This window comes from Schistocerca gregaria, chromosome 1 (assembly GCF_023897955.1).
Source record: "Schistocerca gregaria isolate iqSchGreg1 chromosome 1, iqSchGreg1.2, whole genome shotgun sequence".
NCBI lineage: Eukaryota > Metazoa > Arthropoda > Insecta > Orthoptera > Acrididae > Schistocerca > Schistocerca gregaria.
In genome coordinates this window covers 1,061,047,081-1,061,071,190 of record NC_064920.1, presented here as the reverse complement: position 1 = coordinate 1,061,071,190, position 24,110 = coordinate 1,061,047,081, and the positions used below count along the sequence as shown (strand labels likewise).

At 46.6% G+C, this 24,110-nt stretch overlaps 1 protein-coding gene across 1 annotated transcript in view; it reads right to left on the bottom strand.

Moving 5' to 3' along the window:
• LOC126281296 (rap guanine nucleotide exchange factor 6-like) overlaps positions 1-24,110 on the bottom strand; it is a 758,425-nt gene that overhangs the window by 336,807 nt on the left and 397,508 nt on the right. Inside the window, exon 5 of the mRNA XM_049980129.1 lies at positions 21,119-21,202. Within this exon, the coding sequence (XP_049836086.1) occupies positions 21,119-21,202 (84 nt within the window). The remainder of the gene's footprint in view (positions 1-21,118; positions 21,203-24,110) is intronic.

The following is a 24,110-nucleotide window of genomic DNA, read 5'->3' as shown; positions in this document are numbered from 1 at the left end:
CACACACACACACACGAGGGAAGACTCGAACCTCCGCCGGGACCAACCGCACAGTCCATGACTGCAGCGCCCTAGACCGCTCGGCTAATCCCGCGCGGCTAAAATGGACCGTTTACCAATTGCGGAAAAGGTCGATATTGTGTTGATGTATGGCTCTTGTGATCAAAATTCCCAACGGGTGTGTGCTATCTATGCTGCTCCGTATCCTGGACGACATCATGCAAGTGTCCGGACCGTTCGACGGATAGTTACGTTATTTAAGGAAACAGGAAGTGTTCAGCTACATGTGAAACGTCAACCACGACCTGCAACAGATGATGATGCCCAAGTAGGTGTTTTAGCTGTTGTCGCGGCTAATCCGCACATCAGTAGCAGACAAATTGCGCGAGAATCGACTTTGAACGTCGTGTACAGTTCTGCCACTGGGCACAAAAGAAATTACGGGACTATGACGGATTCTTTGCACGCTTTATATTTAGCGACAAAGCTAAAGAGGTACTGGCAGAAGTAAAGCTGTGAGGACCGTGCCTGAGTCGTGCTTCGGTAGCTCAGATGGTAGAGCACTTGCCCGCCAAAGGCAAAGGTCCCGAGTTTGAGTCTCGGTCCGGCACACAGTTTTAATCTGCCAGGAAGTTTCATAAAGCGTCATTCCCCAACAGCGGTAACGTAAACCGGCGTAACATGCACTATTGGGCAACGGAAATTCCACGATGGCTGCGACAAGTGGAACATCAGCGTCCTTGGCGGGTTACCTTGGTGCGGCATTCTGGGAGGAAGGATAATTGGCCCCCATTTTATCGATGGCAATCTAAATGGTGCAATGCATGCTCGTTTCGTACGTAATATTCTACCGATGTTACGACAAGATGTTTCACTGCATGACACGATGTGCGATGTGTTTAAAAACATGGTGGATGTCCGGCACATAGCTCGCGAGCGGTTGAAGCGGTATTGTCAGGTGTCAGGCAAATCCAACACCTTACATGAAAACCCTGACATAATAAGCAAGTCTACTAGTATGTCACATAGCTCCGAATAAATCGTGACATTAAATTAACCAAAGTAATACGAGTAACGAGTGAGCAAATGGAATACCACAGACTAACACAAGAATGCCTAAATGCATGTCTACCTTCCCACCGTGAGGCAGACGCAGTTCCGAGGGGAGAAACGAGGAAAGAAGCCGAGAGCAGAACCGTGTTAAGCTAGATAAGGGAGGGGCTGGGCACCCACGCCGCTAGCCTACCTGTACGACTATACAACCCGCACGTTTTAGCGTGAGGCTTTTTCGCGTCTCAGGTACGTCAAGGATCACCCCCAGCCCATGTTAAAAGCTAGAGCCCTCCAGTAAAGCAGTATAGATCTTACGATAACACAAAAAGGGCCACTACCACCCGCAAGTTTTAGCGTGAGACTTTTTCGCGTGTCTGTTACATTAGGATCACTCCCCAGCCCATGTTAAAAGATAGAGCCCTCCAGAAGAGCAGTATAGATCTTACGATAACGCTAAAAGGACCACACTAGCTGCAGGTTTTAGCGTGAGACTTTTTAGCGACTCTGTTACGTTGCAAACTTTAAAAACATTGCCCCACCACGAAAAGTATAACGTTTCTCATTGGATAGACAGAATTTTTGTAGGCGGAGCTTAAGGTTAACATTGAGACCCTGATTGGTCAGACGAAAACATAGCCAGATACTTTTTTTTAACTAACTTCGGTAAATTGTAGTAAGGAGAAGTTAGAGAGTTGGTTCCGAGACGGCGGGCTGGATGGCTGCTGCGCCGGCCGCTGCCGCCCTGACGCTGCTTAGACACCGACAAGGTAATGAACGCACGCGATGCCGCATTTTTGAGCGCATAAGGCTTCACTCAGAACTGCAGAAGTCTCATCTGTTACACCCCCTTTTTGCGTAATACTAATGGTGATCGTTAATTAAAACTCATGGTGTTCACATTTGCCACTTGAACAGATCTGAAACGCGATGATTTTTCTTTTATATACTTATTGAGAAGCCACATCAGCCACTGTAATTTACGACAAGTTAGATAAGTAATTAAAGATAATTGAGGGTCACTGTACACCTTTTTGATAGTTGTAGACCATTTTGATAGTTTTCTCTTTTGTGAAACTTAAATTAAACCGAGATTATAGATGTGATATGGCATAGGTCATCCTTCGATCGATTGTAGAGCTTAGAAACCCATTCAGGGAATATTCGTTCACATTTTTGTTGAACGCAGTTGGTTTTTACCATCCTGTATTAAAACATTTCCTTTTATCAATAGTGCAATTTATAAACGATGTTTTGTGAGTAGAATAAAATGTCCAATGGTAAACTTAACTGCTTTTTCGACGTTATTTTACCAGCTAACTAAAAATAGGAAAGCCTTGAACCCTTTCCACTAAATTTAGTTAGTATTAAGATTCTTTTACAGGGAGTGCAGTGGAGCTGACGCTGAGATCATTTAGTATTTGGTTATATCATCGCTAGTCTCACTGAACTCTTCTGAATTCTACATGTCATGTGTGGTCTGGCGTCTCCTTACCAGCAACAGGTCTCAGGTTCAAACTAGTTAATTCCCTAGAAAACACGCTCAGAGCGTCGTTGCGCGAAAGTGGTAGGGAGACACGATATAGTACAATCAGACACCACCATGAATGTTTAGAGTATTGAATGGCATATCTCATGAAAGTGGACTGGTCGTCGAAGCACCATACCATGGCCCGCACGTTCACCGGATCTGGCGTCGCCAGATTTCTTTCTGTGGCGAAAGTCGAAGGATATTTGATATCGTGAACCACCGATAACATGCGTCAGCGCATAGTCAATGCATGTGCAAACATTACGGAAAGGCGAACTACTCGCTGTTGAGAGGAATGTCGTTACACGTATTGCCAAATGCATTGAGGTTGACGGACATCGTTTTGACCATTTATTGCATTAATGTGGTGTTTACAGGTAATCACGCTGTAACAACATGCGTTCTCAGAAATGATAAGTTCACAAAGGTACATATATCACATTGGAACAACCTAAATAAAATGTTCAAACGTACTTATGTTCTGTATTTTAATTTAAAAACCTACCTGTTACCAACTGTTTGTCTAAAATTGAGATCCATATGTTTGTGACTATTACAGCGTAATCTATCACAAAGCGAAGAAAGTGGTCCATCTGAAACATTCATATTTCTTTACGTACAACACGGATATGTAAGAAAAAATGGGGGTTTCCTATTTTTAAAAACTGATTTGATATCCGTTTGACCTATGGCAGCGCCATCTAGCTGGCCAACCATAGCGCCATCTGGTTTCCCCCTTCAAGCTAGACAAGTTTCGTTCTTTGTAGGTTTTTCGTTTGACCCTTATTTCGTGAGATATTTGGCCCGGTCACGATCAATGGACCACCCTGTATGTATAGTACCTGTCCTATTAAAGCCGTGGAGCCCCATCTGAAGGTGGCGTTAATCACAGGAAGAGCCTGCAGAGTTTAACGGGTCCTAGGGTTAGCATCGCGCCGTTGCCAGCAGCTCCACTGCACTAGACACTAGACCTTAGACACTAGACACGACTGTTAGGAGCGCCGCACCCGGCTGTGACGTAAGACAGAGGCACGTGGGAGGCGCCAGCCCGAGACGCGACTACGCGGAGGCAGGCAGGGGCCCATTTGTGGCAGGCACCAGTCTGTGTAACGAAGCGGTTGCTTGCGCCGCACGCGGAAACCTCGGAGTGACCGAGGCGAGTGGCGAACTGTGGTCTCTGAAAGGCTGGGGGCAGGCCATCCAGGCGGTGGGAACGCCGCACTGACTCAGGGCCACTCCACGCCACGCCTCGCCTCGCCACGCCTCACCTCACCAGCTGCGCCAAAGTCCTCGCTACTGCCACAGAGCTTCGCGGGCCCCACACACTCATACCACTGACTCACTGCGTGACCTCCGAATCCGGACTTCTAACATATGTTTGTGGCCGTGACTGCGACTCGTCCTCTTGGTGGTTGTGGAAACGAGAACTGGCTCCAGGTATCTGGTGGAAATGTGCTTTGTCCCGTCCAGAGACAGACGGCCGGCCGGCCGGCCGGAGTGGCCGAGAGGTTCTAGGCGCTACAGTCTGGAACCGCGCGGCCGCTAGGGTCGCAGGTTCGAATCCTGCCTCGGGCATGGATGTGTGTGATGTACTTAGGTTAGTTAGGTTTAAGTAGTTCTATGTCTAGGGGACTGACGACCTCAGAAATTAAGTCCTCTAGTGCTCAGAGCCATTTGAGCCGTTTTTAACCACTCAGAGAAGATGGTGCGGTGTTCCTCCTTGCGAGGTATAACAATATTGATAATGGTGTCAAGTTTCTGTCAGCTTTTAGTAGCTTGTTCATTTTTTATCTGGAATTATTCTCAATAACGGTAGCCTTCTGCAGACTCCCTTTTGTCGTGGACTTGCTAATCGAAGACACTGGTTACCCTGTGAGGCTCTTTTCCGATGAAGTTGGTGCGAACAATGTAGGTCTGATTACGTCCAGCCGCTAGAAAATTGTAGCTGGACGTTGTCTCACAAAACGTCATGTTTAAAGTCGTCTTGAACAGTCGCACAATATACTGTAACAGATCTCGAATTTCCAAGTCATTGTAATAATAAATAAATAAATATACCTGTCACATATAGTGATCGGTTTCATCATAGTAAGAAATGAACAGTCGGTACTCTTCTTTTTGCAACTATTGATGGGTCCTCTTCTCTGAGACGTCCGAAACACCTCCAAGTAGTGACGGCACGGCACAATTAAAGGAGGATGCCGTAGCGCCTTGCAGGCATTCTGTATGCATTTCATGGATTTTTCCTACAACTTCTAACGACGACGACCAGTGGGATGGTTGCCCAGACTACTAAACTACTTACGCTTTTTTCTAACATCGAGGACAGGAAGTGCAAAATGGCTAAACAGGGATGGCTAGAGGACAAATGTAAGGATGTAGAAGCCTATCTCACTAGGGGTAAGATAGATACTGCCTACAGGAAAATTAGAGAGACCTTTGGAGAGAAGAGAACCACGTGTATGAATATCAAGAGCTTAGATGGCAACCCAGTTCTAAGCAAAGAAGGAAAGGCAGAAAGGTGGAAGGAGTATATAGAAGGTTTACACAAGGGCGATGTACTTGAGGACAATATTATGGAAATGGAAGAGGATGTAGATGAAGACGAAATGGGAGATACGATACTGCGTGAAGAGTTTGACAGAGCACTGAAAGACCTGAGTCGAAACAAGGCCCCCGGAGTAGACAACATTCCATTAGAACTACTGACGGCCTTGGGAGAGCCAATCATGACAAAACTCTACCAGCTGGCGAGCAAGATGTATGAGACAGGCGAAATACCCTCAGACTTCAAGAAGAATAGAATAATTCCAATCCCAAAGAAAGCAGGTGCTGACAGATGTGAAAATTACCGAACTATCAGTTTAATAAGCCACGGCTGCAAAATACTAACGCGAATTCTTTACAGACGAATGGAAAAACTGGTAGATGCAGACCTCGGGGAGGATCAGTTTGGATTCCGTCGAAATGTTGGAACACGTGAGGCAATACTGACCTTACGACTTATCTTAGAAGAAAGATTAAGAAAAGGCAAACCTACGTTTCTAGCATTTGTAGACTTAGAGAAAGCTTTTGACAATGTTGACTGGAATACTCTCTTTCAAATTCTAAGGGTGGCAGGGGTAAAATACAGGGAGCGAAAGGCTATTTACAATTTGTACAGAAACCAGATGGCAGTCATAAGAGTCGAGGGACATGAAAGGGAAGCAGTGGTTGGGAAAGGAGTGAGACAGGGTTGTAGCCTCTCCCCGACGTTATTCAATCTGTATATTGAGCAAGCAGTAAAGGAAACAAAAGAAAAATTTGGAGTAGGTATTAAAATTCATGGAGATGAAGTAAAAACTTTGAGGTTCGCCGATGACATTGTAATTTTGTCAGAGACGGCAAAGGACTTGGAAGAGCAGTTGAACGGAATGGACAGTGTCTTGAAAGGAGGATATAAGATGAACATCAACAAAAGCAAAACTAGGATAATGGAATGTAGTCAAATTAAATCGGGTGATGCTGAGGGAATTACATTAGGAAATGGCACACTTAAAGTAGTAAAGGAGTTTTGCTAGTTGGGGATCAGAATAACTGACGATGGTCGTAGTAGAGAGGATATAAAATGTAGACTGGGAATGGCAAGGAAAGCTTTTCTGAAGAAGAGAATATAGATTTATGTAGCAGGAAGTCGTTTCTGAAAGTATTTGTTTGGAGTGTAGCCATGTATGGAAGTGAAACATGAACGATAACTAGTTTGGACAAGAAGAGAATAGAAGCTTTCGAAATGTGGTGCTACAGAAGAATACTGAAGATAAGGTGGATAGATCACGTAACTAATGAGGAGGTATTGAATAGGATTGGGGAGAAGAGAAGTTTGTGGCACAACTTGACTAGAAGAAGGGATCGGTTGGTAGGACATGTTTTGAGGCATCAAGGGATCACAAATTTAGCATTGGAGGGCAGCGTGGAGGGTAAAAATCGTAGAGGGAGACCGAGAGATGAGTACACTAAGCAGATCCAGAAGGATGTAGGTTGCAGTAGGTACTGGGAGATGAAGCAGCTTGCACAGGATAGAGTAGCATGGAGAGCTGCATCAAACCAGTCTCAGGACTGAAGACCACAACAACAGGAATAGGTGGGACATGCACCGCTGGACGAGCTATAGGTTACACCTCAATGGCTTGTTCTTTCTGAAATACCTCAGAAACAATCTGCGGCCAATACACACTAAGCTGGTGTAAGATTTAGTCAGTTCCCCTGTTGCAGCAAACTTCTGGAAAGTTCTGGCTGGAAGTAGCGTCCTACAGGGATTCGTATGGAAGGTTCTGCAATGTGAGGCTGATTGTTTGAATACTCGGATCTTGCAGCCAATGTCTCAGATTCTTGGCGCTCGTGTAAATATCTATGAGACAAGTCGTGAGCCCTGTGGAGGCAGAGTGTTCCGTACATTAAATGAGTAATCCTAAGCGCTGAACAGTTTCTTTCCAAATACAGGAAGAGTGGAAGAATAGAAACCATATCGCCGTGCTAGGCCATCGAATTCTGTTTAGCCATTTACCAATTTTCAGAGCCAGTGCTGCAGTTCACAGTGTGTTGAGGAGCTCGGTAGGAAGAGGAATCATATGATTGGGGACCCATTAGCTAGATGGCAGGAATGCCGGGTGAAAGTGACATGCTTGGCGAGGTCTAGTTGTACTAAAAGAATCACATTTGTTCCCGCGGAATCTTGAAGCTTGCTATTTTTGTATGACTCCACACAGTTCTCTTGTTTCGTCTTTGTGGAGATTATCGACAGCTGAAAGCTGTGTATGAACTTTAGCATAAAATAATTTCGGGTAGTGGACCGCGTAATTGTATCTACTAAAGCAGCGAAACTGCCGATGTTTCGACCGATTCGCTGCGGTCCTCTTTACTGCGACAGCAGCAAATCGGACGAAACATCGGCAGTTTCGCTGCTTTAGTAGATACAATTACGCGGCCACTACCCGAAATTATTTTATCTGAAGTAACACCGGCCGCGGAAGCCTACGACCTTATATCTGTGTGCGAACTGTTTCCACCGCAAGTTTTCCAGACCAGTATTCGGATCTCGGTACCTAGTTGAATGCAGTTAGATAGCTACAGTACATGAACCGCTGGTTTCGGAGCACTGACCAAATTAACACTATAAAACAGCTGGTGACCCTTATTTAGACTGATTTTACGTGAATAGGAGTGCAGAGAACTAATCTGGGACCGCTGATAAAAGTTTCCCTAGTCAGCCTTTGGAGAAGTCCGTCGCATAATTTGTCTCGTGCGTCGCACATCGCTAAAAACTCATGGTTTCTTCCCGCGTCCGTTATGAGACGATAGTGAAGCTCCGAGGGCGAGACGAAGGCACCTTTCATCAACTCTCAGGCGCACGCACGCACACACACACACACACACACACACACAGACACACACAGGGTATAGAATTGGCGCAAACAAACGTTGCACATCACACCTTTCATGCGACACCCATTGTTGACGGAAGCGTCGGTTTGTTTCCGATTACAAACAAAAAGATTTTTAAAATGGATTTCACGAGACCATTAGAAAGAGCAGTCCAAAATGTGTCTTATGCCATATTCGTTTTATCGATATGTATTAATTGGGACAAGAAATAACAGGTACATACAGCGGATGCAAGTCCAATTGTAACGTACACTGACGAGCCAAAGAAACTGGAACACATGCCCAATATCGTTCAGGGACAACGTGAGCACGCAGGAGCGCAGCACTACGATGTGGTGTGGACTCGACTAATGTCTGAAGTAATGCTGGAGGGAACTGACACCATGAATCCTGCAGGGCTGTCCATAAATCCGTAAGAGTGCAACGGGGTGGAGATCTCTTCAGAACAGCACGTTGCAAGGCATCCCAGATATGCTCAATAATGTTCTTGCCTGGGGAGTCAGGTGGACAGCGAAAGCGTTTAAACTCAGAATAGTATTCAGTCTTATCTAGACACATCAGGGCTCCCATATAGCTCCAACTGCACACGCCCCACACCATTACAGAGCCTCCACCCGCTTGAACCGGCCCCTGCTGACATGCATGGTCCATGGATTCATGATGATGTCTCTATACCCGTACACGTCCATCCGCTCGATACAGTTTGAAACGAGACTCGTCCGACCGGGCAAAATATTTCCAGTCATCAGCAGTCCAATGTCGGTGTTGACGGGCCCGGGCGAGGCGTAAAGCTTTGTGTCGTGCAGTCATCAAGGATACACGAGTAGACCTTAGGCTGCAAAAGCCTCACTTAAAAATGACTCACTTAAAACTTGACAACTTGCCATTGTAGCGGCAGTAACGGATCTAAAAACTCCGCCAGATACTTTCTGTCTGTCGACAGCAGCGCCGTATTCTCCCCTTCACATATATGTGTTTTTGAATCTGCATGCCTATACCAGTTTCTTTGGCGCTTCAGTTTATCTTTCCAAGCTGCGGCGTGGCGTAGTCCTCTCGGCTGCTACGGAAGCCAGAGCTGGCATGTTGTCTGTGATGGAGAGAGGAGGGGGGGGGGGGGGGGGGGGGGAGGGTGATATGTCCATCCTGGAGTGATGTGTTGGTCTTTCAGGAATCCAGAGAAGTAGTTCGTGTTCGGAGACGGCAAGGGTGCCTAGCAATTGTTGAAAAAAATTTACAGTACGTCCTGACATGAGGCAGAACTCTGTAGGGAGGGGGATTGGGGTGGGGGGGGGGTGGGGGGAAGGTGCTGTAAGTGGGAGCAGTAAATGCCCACGAAAATGCCTGAATTCTTCTGGTAAGGTTAATAGATTGAAAATCCTGTATCTAAATAGAATTTATTCGATTCGCCTGGAACGAAATCGAGGGAAACACCGGAAGCCCTCCTGAATGATCGAGTAGTGGGTTCTTTGGAGAGGAGGTCCTGATCCGAGAGTATTACTGATTTCGAAGGTTTAGTGATCCACAGAATATTTCTTCCTATACAGAATGTGACGATATTTGTTCGTCCCGTGTCGCTATTCGACAATATATTATTTTATTTTGCATTCTCATAAACTTTCTGAATGGAAAAGCAAGGCCTGTGAAATCTGCCATTTTAGATCATGTTTTGCCAGTTGTTGGAATGTCGCAAGACATGCCACATGAAGTTTTAGGCGGTGGGTAGGCGATTGCCGAAGTTCGCGAGGTTTCCGGAAAGGATCTCTGACAGGCAGTGGTCGCACGAGTAAGCTGCTTTGGGTATCTCTAAAGCCAGATTACTTTCAAAGCGGCGCGAGCCAGATCAGCTCTTGAGAGATTTCAGCAAAAGCCGACAGGTTGTTCTAAAAGCGGAAGCAGGGAACAGAGGCACCGCTATGTTTCTGTAAACAGCGTGGGAAGCGAGCTGCATTTACACGCCCAGACAACATTCCGCCAATCATAAGGCGAGGGCCACTACACTACCAACTTTCAGATTCCAGAATGAGATTTTCACTATGCAGCGGAGTGTGCGCTGATGTTAAACTGCCCGGCTGATTAAAACTGTGAGCCAGACCGGGACTCGAACTCGGGACCTCAGATGGTAGAGCACTTGGCCGCGAAAGGCAAAGGTCCCGAGTTAGAGTCTCGGTCCGGTACACAGTTTTAATCTGCTGGGAAGTTTAAATTTTCAGTTTGTTGACAGAGGATACAATTGCTGGAGAAGAAAATTCTGCATACTTCGCTGTGTGCAGGAAGAGAGAGGGAGATTTTCAGTTGTCACTGTGGCAAAACCTACTATTTTCTCTCCTGCCAGTATTATTTTTGGAAGTGTGTGAGTACAGAGTGGTTAGTGGATTTTGGGGGCGAGCTCACAGCGGAGGTTCGCGACTCGTTGGGGAGTCGCTGTGCTGTGCTGTGCCCCGCTTCAGTTTTGCATTCCTTCTGCTGTTTTACAGCAAGCGTCACGTTTAACGTTTGCGTTGCATAGCTCAGAATTTGACAGCCTGCTTCTTAACTTGTGACTGCTTTTTATCAGTAGTTCTCCATCTTACAGGAATCCAAAGTCGGTGCTATCTAGCATATGTCCTTTTTGTGAGATATCCAGACTTCGGAAAGTGATTTCTATCTCAATTTACAGTCTTTCAGAGTGTTCGGCTGCCTTCTGCACCTATAGCGTGTTTATAAATCAGCATTTTTCACGTTGGTGATTCAGAAAAATCTTTACATTGTACACGTACTGCTATTTAAGGTTTGATTAAAGTAACTATAAATCTCCAACTTCAACTTGACCATACTGATTGACTACAAATAAACTGTTATCTTTAATATAACTGTTTATCACTCCATCATTTCCTCCGACAGCATTCTGATGAGGCGATCCTTCCCATTGAAAATAAATATCGTCAGAGGATTACAGCTCACTCAGCTGCAGTCGCATTGTGACTGTTTCCAATGTAATTCAACTATTTTGAGATCACGCCATTTGTTCGCAGGGTTGCTGAGACGAAGAGCAAAGAGTGGTGTGTTTAGAGTTGGCGAAATTAATTACCAGTCCTCGTCCTTTTATTAGCAATCATTGAATTCCTGGTGTTTTTTGATTAAGTTCAACCAGCGGTATAGACACTGGAAATTAAAATGTCCTGTGATGCCTCTCCTGCTCCAAGTCGGCCCGTTTGACGTCCTAACCCCCTTAATAAGGAAACTTAGCAGGATCCTTTCTAATTAAATTTTATTTTATGGGTAGTGGCACTTGAGCTGCGTTAGTAATAATCAATTTAACATTTGTACGGTTGTGTGCTGACCACAGAATCGGTGGTTTAATTATTTTCGTTGTGAGTTCGCGAGTGTGGCAGGTAGGTTGCACAAGACGACTGCAGAAGCCCGGTCAGCTCGCACAGAGCACAACAGATACGACAAGAGACTTAAATATTTGAGCAGAACAATGAATTCCCAAATGCTTTTCTTGAGGACGCGTAGTGGGTAAGGGTTCCAAAACTGTTTTCTGGTTTTTGTAGGCGAGTATTCACTTTAGGATGTGTGCACTGTTTGGTCGGAAGATGATGGTATTATTGGATGAGACATTACTTAGTGGGATATTTTGGAGAGTCGGATTTAGCTATATGTTATTGCCGCCAGGAACTGCTACGAGCCACCGGGGGCGGGCTACAAAGCTGTTAGCAATAAATGTTTTCCAAGGGCAGTGGACGGGCCTCTGAATCTTTCTAAAAGCAGTTACTTATCTGTGAAACAACATGCGTTAATTTTGGCATCAGCGATATTTTTAAGCGTGCCTGGTAGCTCAAGGCGAGGCTGAAGATCCCGTTTATGAAACTTTTCTGAAGCGCAGCGGAGCAGACAGGTAATCCAATGCCGCTTCCTGGAATGTGTGCGCAGTAATAACACGAAGCTCGATTTGTCTCGCGCGCCACATATCGCTGGAGTGCGTGGATTCTGGCCACAGCCGCGTGCGGGACTGCGCGACGCTACGGCAGCCCCGACGCCGAGGAGCAGGGACATTTCTGCGTTTTAATCACTGCGCCACCTCGCCCAGTCAGAAGTAAGGCCGCAGGGAAACGACAGACGGAGTTGCGTGGCAGCCGCCTGTCGCAGGCGGCGAGGACAGCCGTGACTCACATCACGGCAGATAGGAGGCAGGCGGCCCGCCAAACACGGAGCACGCGCTCAAGTGGGCGGGCAGGTGACGTGCCCGCACAAATAAGAGCAACGGCGGCTCTCTCCTCTCCGGTGGCCTCGCAAAAAGATTGCACCAGGCGATCGATCGATGCCTCTCGCTGGCACGTTTACTATTCTTGTAATGTCTCCTGATGTCTAAATGCAGCGTGTAGAAGAAGCGTGGGGCACCCCGCCGGATGCACGCCATGTAGCGTCACGCTACGTAAACACGGTGTCCCAGGAGGAGTTAGACATATTCTAGGAGATAGTAGTCTAGACTAAGTTAAATAAAATGTTATGTAGACGCCCGACAACCACGAGCAACCCATGGGGTATACAAAATTCCATGCAGTTGTGGACAAGTATATATTGGAACAACAAAAATAAGTGTAAACACCCGCTTAGCCGAACATAAAAGCAATTGTCGCTTAGGACACATAGAAAAATCGGCCGTAGCTGAGCATGTTTTTCGATATGGCAACTACGAAATTAAATTTAATGGGACAAGAGTTCTAGCACGAACATCCAATTATCATGCGCGCATGTATAGAGAAGCAATAGAGATTCACAAACACCATAACAATTTTAATAGAAAAGAGGAAGTTTTAAAGTTACACAAAATATAGATGCCGACGTTGCGCGAGCAGAATGGCAATCAGTTACTCTTAATCGAGAATGGCGATGCCTTCCAAAGACAGACATACCGCCGGCGACACGTGACGAATGGTGGTGCCCTCTATGCGCTCTATAAGTGCGAGAGAACCTGGAGCCTCAGTGGCAGTAGCCGGACGACCTCAGAAGATGTCTCCCGCAGATGGAGACGAAACGGTAGGTGGCAATTTTATAGGCCCTACATAGACCACGGCCTCTCAGCCGGGAAGTTTCAAGTGATTGACGCAGCAAGTTTGCCGAGAACCTTTTATCCAGATACTCGCAGAAGGTGTTAAAGCAAAGACAAATCAGACATTTCATAAAGTCTACCTTGGACTTTGGAAGTGGATTGAATTCTCTAGTCAACACCACACTTGTTTCTTCCGAGGTCATCTGGCGATCGTGGGGCGTACCATCTGAGGAGGAACTTGACTGCTCGAGAGAGCGTGGATTCTGGCCCCGAAGTTCCGAGACAGATCAGAGGGACGTCCCACGACCACTTACTACGTGGCACCCCGCTCGATATTCCGTATGTTAGGCTACAGCTCGCGCGCGCAAGAAACGCTCTGCAGAAAGAATGTCACTAACTGAGGCCAATCCACATCTGATACACTTCACGTATCACCAGTCCCTGTTTCCTTCTTTCACGCCAGCTGGTACTTCTCCTACGCGGTATCATCCCTGCAGATTGACCAAGCGAGCAGAACACCTTTGCTCCCAAGCTGTTTTGGCTGCAGAGTGGCTTCCACTGGCGATTGTAGTGTAGCACTTACTTTTATACTAGATTTTATTTCCCTATTTTCCATATTTACATTTTATGTCAGGGTACCAGTGGCATTTGACAAGGTCAGGCAGCGCTGAAGAACGCAGGCCAGCGGCCATAGTCGGCAATCGCCGACAGGGTGCCTTTCGAGCTAGAATTGCTAGTTTTGAGTTAAGAGAGATTTAGTATTGTTAGATTATGACGTTTTTGAAAATAAACACATCGAAAGGGCATCCACGAACATTATTTCAAGTGGTAAAGCTTCCATCTTCATCACTTACAAAATGACTCTGACCACTAAGGGACTTAACATCTGAGGTCATCAGTCCCCTAGAACTTAGAACTACTTAAACCTAACTAACCTAAGGACATCGCACATATCCATGCCCGAGGCAGGATTCGAACCTGCGACCGTAGCGGTCGCGCGGTTCCAGACTGAAGCGCCTAGAACCGCTCGACCACAACGGCCGGCCCATCACTTAGAAATTAGAGATACAGAGTTGAACTTTTCAGAGAATTCGATGGCGCTGATACCGCTTCTCCGAGGGACAACTACGGGAGTTTTGCGGGAAAACAGGCAGCAAGAAATCCTACGCGACCACTCAATAAGAAAGTCCGAGGACGGTTTGTCTTAATGTCTGAGTGTCTCGGATGGGAAGCACGTCCACCGCATACGGTCTCCCCGACTAAGGTGTGACACTTCTGAAGGTTTAGTAAGAAAATGGGGATCTTACAAGGTACCGGCACTCTAAAAGCTCTTTCACTGCCTAAGCCGCCACCTAGATGCGGATAGTTTACAGATGTCTGCAGATCGGGACATACACTCCTGGAAATTGAAATAAGAACACCGTGAATTCATTGTCCCAGGAAGGGGAAACTTTATTGACACATTCCTGGGGTCAGATACATCACATGATCACACTGACAGAACCACAGGCACACAGACACAGGCAACAGAGCATGCACAATGTCGGCACTAGTACAGTGTATATCCACCTTTCGCAGCAATGCAGGCTGCTATTCTCCCATGGAGACGATCGTAGAGATGCTGGATGTAGTCCTGTGGAACGGCTTGCCATGCCATTTCCACCTGGCGCCTCAGTTGGACCAGCGTTCGTAATGGACGTGCAGACTGCGTGAGACGACGCTTCATCCAGTCCCAAACATGCTCAATGGGGGACAGATCCGGAGATCTTGCTGGCCAGGGTAGTTGACTTACTCCTTCTAGAGCACGTTGGGTGGCACGGGATACATGCGGACGTGCATTGTCCAGTTGGAACAGCAAGTTCCCTTGCCGGTCTAGGAATGGTAGAACGATGGGTTCGATGACGGTTTGGATGTACGGTGCACTATTCAGTGTCCCCTCGACGATCACCAGAGGTGTACGGCCAATGTAGGGGATCGCTCCCCACACCATGATGCCGGGTGTTGGCCCTGTGTGCCTCAGTCCTATGCAGTCCTGATTGTGGCGCTCACGTGCACGGCGCCAAACACGCATACGACCATCATTGGCACCAAGGCAGAAGCGACTCTCATCGCTGAAGACGACACGTCTCCATTCACGCCTGTCGCGACACCACTGGAGGCGGGCTGCACGATGTTGGGGCGTGAGCGGAAGACGGCCTAACGGTGTGCGGGACCGTAGCCCAGCTTCATGGAGACGGTAGCGAATGGTCCTCGCCGATACCCCAGGAGCAACAGTGTCCCTAATTTGCTGGGAAGTGGCGGTGCGGTCCCCTACGGCACTGCGTAGGATCCTACGGTCTTGGCGTGCATCCGTGCGTCGCTGCGGTCCGGTCCCAGGTAGACGGGCACGTGCACCTTCCGCCGACCACTGGCGACAACATCGATGTACTGTGGAGACCTCACGCCCCACGTGTTGAGCAATTGGGCGGTACGTCCACCCGGCCTCCCGCATGCCCACTATACGCCCTCGCTCAAAGTCCGTCAACTGCACATACGGTTCACGTCCACGCTGTCGCGGCATGCTACCAGTGTTAAAGACTGCGATTGAGCTCCGTATGCCACAGCAAACTGGCTGATACTGACGGCGGCGGTGCACAAATGCTGCGCAGCTAGCGCCATTCGACGGCCAACACCGCGGTTCCTGGTGTGTCCGCTGTGCCGTGCGCGTGGTCATTGCTTGTACAGCCCTCTCGCAGTGTCCGGAGCAAGTATGGTGGATCTGACACACCGGTGTCAGTGTGTTCTTTTCTCCATTTCCAGGAGTGTATTACTGTCCTGGATAATAGCATAACGGAAGAGTTAATGTTTGGAAAGATGCGCAGCCCGATGACGCGTTAGGCGGCCATCAGGTTGTTACGTGCGGCGACTTTTGTCTCGTGTTCTGACAACGTGATTTGACAGGTAAGATTCTGCCAATGGTAGCTCCTAGACAGTGATGAGATCTGGGTTGCTCCGGGCCTGTTATATTTCAGCTGACTTTCAATTTTCATTTGAAACGCGCATGTCCGAGTTTTGTCTATGTTTGGATATAATCTATTTCATTTGTAATGTGTGTCCAAGTGGTCAGAGTAGTGTGGAGTTTGTTTTCAGGATCTTTGAAAGTTTTCCAAAAAGCTCCTGAGACAAAAGTGTATTGAATTCGTTTATTGTAGTACAGATTTCAGTCTTCGACTACCATCTGGTACGAAATAACAGCAATATAACTCATAAAATCACACAAATTCAGACATGGGGCTACGTGTGTGTGACATGTGAGTTTCAGTGTTCATTATTTCGTACCAGATGATGGTAGAAGACTGAGTGATAGTATAATAAAGGAATGTAATACACTTTTGTGCAATAACCTGCTGCTGACAGCTGTTTGAGGCGATTATTTCTTCAAAAGCTTTTGCTTGGGTACCAGGAAATAGATCGTCCGCATAAATAAGAGACTTAAGTTGCAGCTGGTGTGCTGGTAATGTGTGTCTACATTACATATATGTTCTGGACGAATGCAAAGTTTTCTTTTGTGGTCTCTATTGCATCACATTCTTTTGTGCACTATTTTTGTATGACAATGCCAGAGACTGAGGGGTCGCAAGCGGCTTCAGGGTTCTTGTACGTTAGTAACTGTGGGATAGGTTTTTTTATCTTGCCTCCTTTTAAGTTCGTAATTTCACACAAGATGACTTCGTTGACAACATACCACCACCATTGTGTACGAGTATACTTCGTTAAATAAACTAATTTCTTCTGTCGCCTACGAATCTAATAGAAAGAGATCGTCTACATAAAATTAAACTATTGTTACGGCAAGGAACCATGATACAGCATACAGCACCATCTGCCACGATCCATAGTGGTTCGCGTAGTACAAACTTAGATGCAGCAAAACGAAGCGAATTTAACCTAAATGAGCACACTATGCAGGCAGACTGTTTTCTATTAACCATTGATGTGCGTTCTCCCCCTCCCTTTCTTCCCACTGACAATATCACTCCCATTTCAAGAGGACCGTGGCTATAATGCTCTATTTCGTTCACAGTACAGCTGGAAGAGAGGCTTCCGACAGCGAAGTTCAACATGAGTAGCACAATTCCCTGGTGTCCGCCTGAAGTCAGGTCTGACGAGCTGCGCGACACCTGCCTTCGTACTGGAGGCGGCGAGCGCCAGATAAAAAGGGCGAAAAAGCCAGACGTGTGACAGAGGAGGGACACGTGTCCACGCGTGGGCGGATGTCCGCATTTGGTATGCATCACGGAGCTCGCCACGGAGGGCGCAAAAAATTTAATCTCTGCCCCGTGGCTGACGGCGGAAAAATAGCCGTGGGGGGGATGGCGGATGTTCCGTCAAACACCACACTCCCGTCGGCAGCATGCGCGTGAAAAACGAGAAAGAAACGGAATGAAACGCATTCCGAAAGGCTGCAGGCTGCAACACAGGCGCTACACACCTCACTTCCGGTACCTGCGGTGCCGACCCTACCTCAAAGCAGCGGGAGAGGAATGGGTACTACCTCCCTTCATCTCTCATAAATAGAGCTCATTCCCACCTCTTTCTTTTATTTTTCCCTTCCCTCCCTCCCCGGCTCTCTCTCTCTCTCTCTCTCTCTCTCTCTCTCTCTCTCTCTCTCTCTCTCTAAATCTCACTTCCCCGTTCTCTATAGTGAGTGTACGCGCGCACACATGTGTGGTTCATTGCTCATATGTCCGGTCATGTTCACCATGACTTAAATGAAATTTTCCGCTTTTTTCTGGAACTGCTTTTATTGCGCTATTGCAATTTCGGCTTATGCGCAATTCTCAGACATAAGATTAGATTCACAAGCTGCGACATGGTCGCGAATTGAATAGTGACCCGAAAATAGAATAAATTTCCTTTGCTTCACGTCTATGTTCACAAATTTTTATGTCAAGAGACTACCGGTTTCGGTCTATAATGACCATCTTCAGATCTGTTTTATAAATCTGAAGATCATCGTTACAGGCCGAAACCGATAGTCTGGTGACAAGAAAATTTGTGACCATATCCGTGAACTAAAGGAAATTTATAAGGTAAGATGCCATACTACAGCATAAAAACAGGTACAAATAACATCCTTGTAAGGCTTTTTCACTCTTGATGGTCTGAGGGACTTCGAAAATTAAGCTCCACATTATCACGGCAGGCCAAGTAACAGTTATGCTGCTGTAAGCATAGCACGTGCATCGCAGCATGAGCGAAGTGACGTAGCTGTCGGAAAAGAACTCTTAAGTTGAAGTAAATGGGACAATGAGATTCAGGTGGGCCAAACGTAAAAATTGCACACAGTCGCCGTGAAATTTTGGCAGTCTATTGAGCAAGTGCAATGTGGCCACAAGCCGTCGTGAAATGGTACCAACAATTCAACGAAGGCGGCACAGACGAAGGTAATGCTGAGCGGGAAGTCAAGGTGTTGCATCGTGCGATTCATTTCTTTTCGGCGAGCTGAAGGAACATCTGGATGGAAGAAGAAGAGTTTCTTCAACGGTTAGGACGTTCACACGTCTGAGACGGCTCCGAGACGTGCTGTACTACACTTCACAGTGACACAGATACGTGACCCCGTTTTTCCAACATAGTCACCAAGTCTCGGTAAACAACGAACGGTTGGAGCTGGCTTCCATTCGTCTACTACCTAGACCACGGAAATCTGCACTTTGGTCTCGGAGCCGTCTCAGACGTGTGAACGTCCTAACCGTTGAAGAAACACTTCTTCCTCTATCCAGATGTTCCTTCAGCTCGCCGAAAAGATGTGAATCGCACGATGCAACTCCTTGACTTCCCGCTCAGCATTACCTTCGTCTGTGCCGCCTTCGTTGAATTGTTGGTACCATTTCACGACGGCTTGTGGCCACATTGCACGTGCTCAATAGACTGCCAAAATTTCACGGCGACTGTGTGCAATTTTTACGTTTGGCCCACATCAATCTCATTGTCCCACTTACTTCAACTTAAGAGTTCTTTTCCGACAGCTACGTCACTTCGCTCATGCTGCGATGCACGTGCTATGCTTACAGCAGCATAACTGTTACTTGGCCTGCCGTGATAATGTGGAGCATAATTTTGAACAACATCCCACAGAAGCACTTTTCTGACAGCTTCACATGGTTGTATGAACGTTCTGTGCCTTGTAGACCAGTGGAGAGAGACTACAGAAGACCTGAAGGATTAAAAATGCCATCCATTTTTTATTAATTTAGTCTCCAAACTTTTTGAACCGACAGGTTATGTCGGTAGGTCTTACGCAAAATTAGTTCCTCACACAAAGAAATCGGTCCCCTCTCAAGGACTGGGCAATAGACGATGCCGTGGCTACCCAGGCGACAATGCCCAGTATGCAGTGATGCCGCCTGTTATAGTCTTGAACTGACACGTCACCTTTGAATTATCTTGCAGTGATTTAGTAATCGCGAGAGACTTTAGTAACAGTCTTTCTTCGAAAAATCTTTTAAAGTTTAAGAGTAGCTGAGAAGTTTCTGAATCGCTGGCATGCATAGTACAACGTCAAAACACGTAAAAATGTTTCCCTCACGTCTCCGTCTTCCACAACAAAAATAAATTTCTAAGTTATGATGTTAAGATGCTGTGTTAATTTGGTTAAGGGGTAGACGGTGATACTGTCACTCCCAGATATGTACATCACTTTATTTTCTTGCAGTATTGGGATGAGATTAGATTAGTTTTTCGTTCCATAGATGCGTGCTGAGAAGATCCTCGTGGATGTGGAACATGTCAATTTTTTTTAGCTGAAATAACAATACTAATAGTATAAATATATACGACACATTTGTTTATATTAAAAAATTCGTCAATGGAGTAGAAGGAGTTGACCACTAGTAAGTCTTTCAAGCTCCTTTTAAACTGATGTTTATTTGTAACTAAATTTCTTATGTTTGCTGGCAAATTGTTAAAGATGAGTGTTCCTGAGTAGTGGACCCCTTTTTGAACTAAAGTAAGTGCTTTTAAGTCCTTGTGCAGATCATTTTTGTTCCTGATATTGTATGTATGAACTGAGCTGTTTGTTGGAAAAAAGATATATTATTTAGGACAAATTTCATTAAGGAGTAAATATACTGAGAGGCAGTAGTTAGCATACCCAGTTCCTTGAAGAGGTTTCTGCAGGACGTCCGTGAATTTACTCCATAAATAATACGTATTACACGCTTTTGGACTCTGAAAATTTTTGTTTGACTTTAAGAGTTACCCCAAAATATTATACTATATGACGTTATGGAATGAAAGTAGGCAAAGTATGCAAGAGTTTTCATTTTTATGTCGCCTATGTCAGCTAACACACGAATTTCAAATACAGATTTGTTAAGGCATTTCTGTAGTTCTGTGGTGTGCTCCTCCCAATTGAATAATTTATTATCAAGTTGTAATCGCAGAAATTTAAGACTCTCAATCTCTTCTATCTGCTCTTCTTCATATTTTATGCATATTCTGGGTGGAAACCTCTTACAGGTTCTGAATTGCATATAGTGAGACTTTTCGAAGTTTAATGTCAGTGAGTTGGCTTTAAACCATTTATTAATATCCATGAAAATATCATTAGCAGATCTTTCTAGAACTACACCCGGCGCACTATTTATTGCAATACTTGTGCCATGTGCAAACAAAACGAACTGTGCTACTGGCAGTGTAACTGATGAGGTATCATTAATGTACACAAGAAAAAGCAATGGCCCTAAAATGGATCCTTGTGGGACACCATATGTAATTTCCTCCCATTCTGATGATGACTGATGACTTACGACTTAATTCACTAGTCCCTTGCACTGACACCCTTTGTTTCCTGTTAGCTAGATATGACTTTAACCATTTTGCAGCACTGCCCGTGACAGCATAGAAATTAATTTTTTTAAAAAAGGATATTTTGGTTCACACAACCAAATGCCTTCTGCTTGTCATTTGATGTGGGTATTATGTGGCGTCTCTCGGAGCTGGGTGCTGCTTTCTGATACTCGCGGTAAATATCTGCAGTTTTAAACTCTTACACATTATTATTTACGTACACCATAACGTGTTCTGCGGTGCGCACTAACCTGGATCGCGGCAGGAACATGGAGCCATCGATGAACACGGAACCGGACAGCAGGATGTACCAGCACGTCGACAGTTCGCCAGTGCTGCCAACAGAACGCCCGATTTGTTCACTTACTCTTACAAATCAGCACGTGCAAACATACACTGTGCAGTTTATGAAGTGTAAACAGCAAGATTTAAATATACACTAAATCATACCTTTTTAACTGTACACCAATAATACACAATATCGTAATTTTACAGTGGTACAAAAACTATAAGGACAGGGAAGAATGTAAATAGATAATTACATGTACGTGGCATAGAATAACTTCATTCATTTTCAAATGATTAAAAGTATTTACCAATTAGTGTGTCGTGAGTGGCCGATCTGACCTCAGTCTATTTTAAGTAACAGTAGCGTCGCCGTATCATAGCGAGTGAAAGCTACGACCGACGTGCAGGTGTTCACTACTAAGCTGTGTCAAATTATTGGAGGGCGAGGTCAGACTTGGCTCCTCTCCCACTGATAGCGGAGTACGGCTCAAGCGAAAGCCACTTACCATTTTCAGAATTTGTTTTGAATACAAAGAGACCATAATGAAGACATTTCATTCTGACACATGCAGGTCATTTCAGGCATTTATTCAATTCTTACCATTATAGCAGCACTGGGTACGAGTAATGGGCCAAGATCCCAGAAATAATTTGCTCTCAAAGCGCAATATTAGGCTGCGCAGGGACAGTTATGTACTCTTTCTGCTGTTGCATCGACGCGTAATGCAGGTAGGCTATGTCCTTGGTGAAGCGATGACTGGCAGAACCAAAGAAAGTATTTCTATCTCATATATTTATCACTTACGCCATAGTCCCGCAGCGATCGCAGGGTCGGCGTGGTTAGGACGGATTTGGCAAGGTTAGTGTTGGGGGTGGCCGGATGCCCTTCCTGCCGCCACCCCGTACCTCCAGGGATGGAATCAGTGTACCCCAGCTGCCTGCATCTAGTGTAAATAGGGAAATAGTGGGAAAGTGTTTCAAATGTCTGCGACGCGTGTAACTGAGGCGGAACGTGGGGACCAGTCCGGAATTCACCTAGCAGGATGTGGAAAACCGCCTAAAAACCACATCCAGGCTGGCTGGCACACCGGCCCTCGTCGTTTAGCCGCTAGGCGGATTCGATCCGGGGCTGGCGCACCTACCCGAGTTCAGGAAGCAGCGCGTTAGCGCTCTCGGCTATCCTAGCGGGTCTCTCTCTCTCTCTCTCTCTCTCACACACACACACACACACACACACACACACACACACACACACACACACCAGAATACTTCTACCTCCTCCCTTTCCTCATTTTCTCTTTGTATGCTTTGGATTAACTGTTCGCTTCCCTCCTCCCTTCACCCACTTTCCACTTACATAGTTAACTACCACACTACTCCATCCTTCTTGTGCATATAAAACCGTATGAACACAAATAACATAGTACACTATGGCAAACCAAAAGACCGTTTTGTACGTAATTTGAAAACTAGAACTAGCGGTTAAGTTGACAACACAGAACATACATTCATTTAACCAGTGGAAAGTAAATAAACATTATTGGCGCAATATTTTGTCGTAGTTTACATCTAGAAATGCGTAACGCTGCTAGCCAAGGTGAAATGCGGCCTTACTATGGAGTACTCTGGGAAAAGTTCACGCAGACGACACTTCTACACTCCTGGAAATTGAAATAAGAACACCGTGAATTCATTGTCCCAGGAAGGGGAAACTTTATTGATACATTCCTGGGGTCAGATACATCACATGATCACACTGACAGAACCACAGGCACATAGACACAGGCAACAGAGCATGTACAATGTCGGCACTAGTACAGTGTATATCCACCTTTCGCAGCAATGCAGGCTGCTATTCTCCCATGGAGACGATCGTAGAGATGCTGGATGTAGTCCTGTGGAACGGCTTGCCATGCCATTTCCACCTGGCGCCTCAGTTGGATCAGCGTTCGTGCTGGACGTGCAGACCACGTGAGACGACGCTTCATCCAGTCCCAAACATGCTCAATGGGGGACAGATCCGGAGATCTTGCTGGCCAGGGTAGTTGACTTACACCTTCTAGAGCACGTTGGGTGGCACGGGATACATGCGGACGTGCATTGTCCTGTTGGAACATCAAGTTCCCTTGCCGGTCTAGGAATGGTAGAACGATGGGTTCGATGACGGTTTGGATGTACCGTGCACTATTCAGTGTCCCCTCGACGATCACCAGAGGTGTACAGCCAGTGTAGGAGATCGCTCCCCACACCATAATGATGGGTGTTGGCCCTGTGTGCCTCGGTCGTATGCAGTCCTGATTGTGGCGCTCACCTGCACGGCGCCAAACACGCATACGACCATCATTGGCACCAAGGCAGAAGCGACTCTCATCGCTGAAGACGACACGTCTCCATTCGTCCCTCCATTCACGCCTGTCGCGACACCACTGGAGGCGGGCTGCACGATGTTGGGGCGTGAGCGGAAGACGGCCTAACGGTGTGCGGGACCGTAGCCCAGCTTCATGGAAACGGTTGCGAATGGTCCTCGCCGATACCCCAGGAACAACAGTGTCCCTAATTTGCTGGGAAGTGGCGGTGCGGTACCCTACGGCACTCCGTAGGATCCTACGGTCTTGGCGTGCATCCGTGCGTCGCTGCGGTCCGGTCCCAGGTCGACGGGCACGTGCACCTTCCGCCGACCACTGGCGACAACATCGGTGTACTGTGGAGACCTCACGCCCCACGTGTTGAGCAATTCGGCGGTACGTCCACCCGGCCTCCCGCATGCCCACTATACGCCCTCGCTCAAAGTCCGACAACTGCACATACGGTTCACGTCCACGCTGTCGCGGCATGCTACCAGTGTTAAAGACTGCGATGGAGCTCCGTATGCCACGGCAAACTGGCTGACACTGACGGCGGCGGTGCACAAATGCTGCGCAATTAGCGCCATTCGACGGTCAACACCGCGGTTCC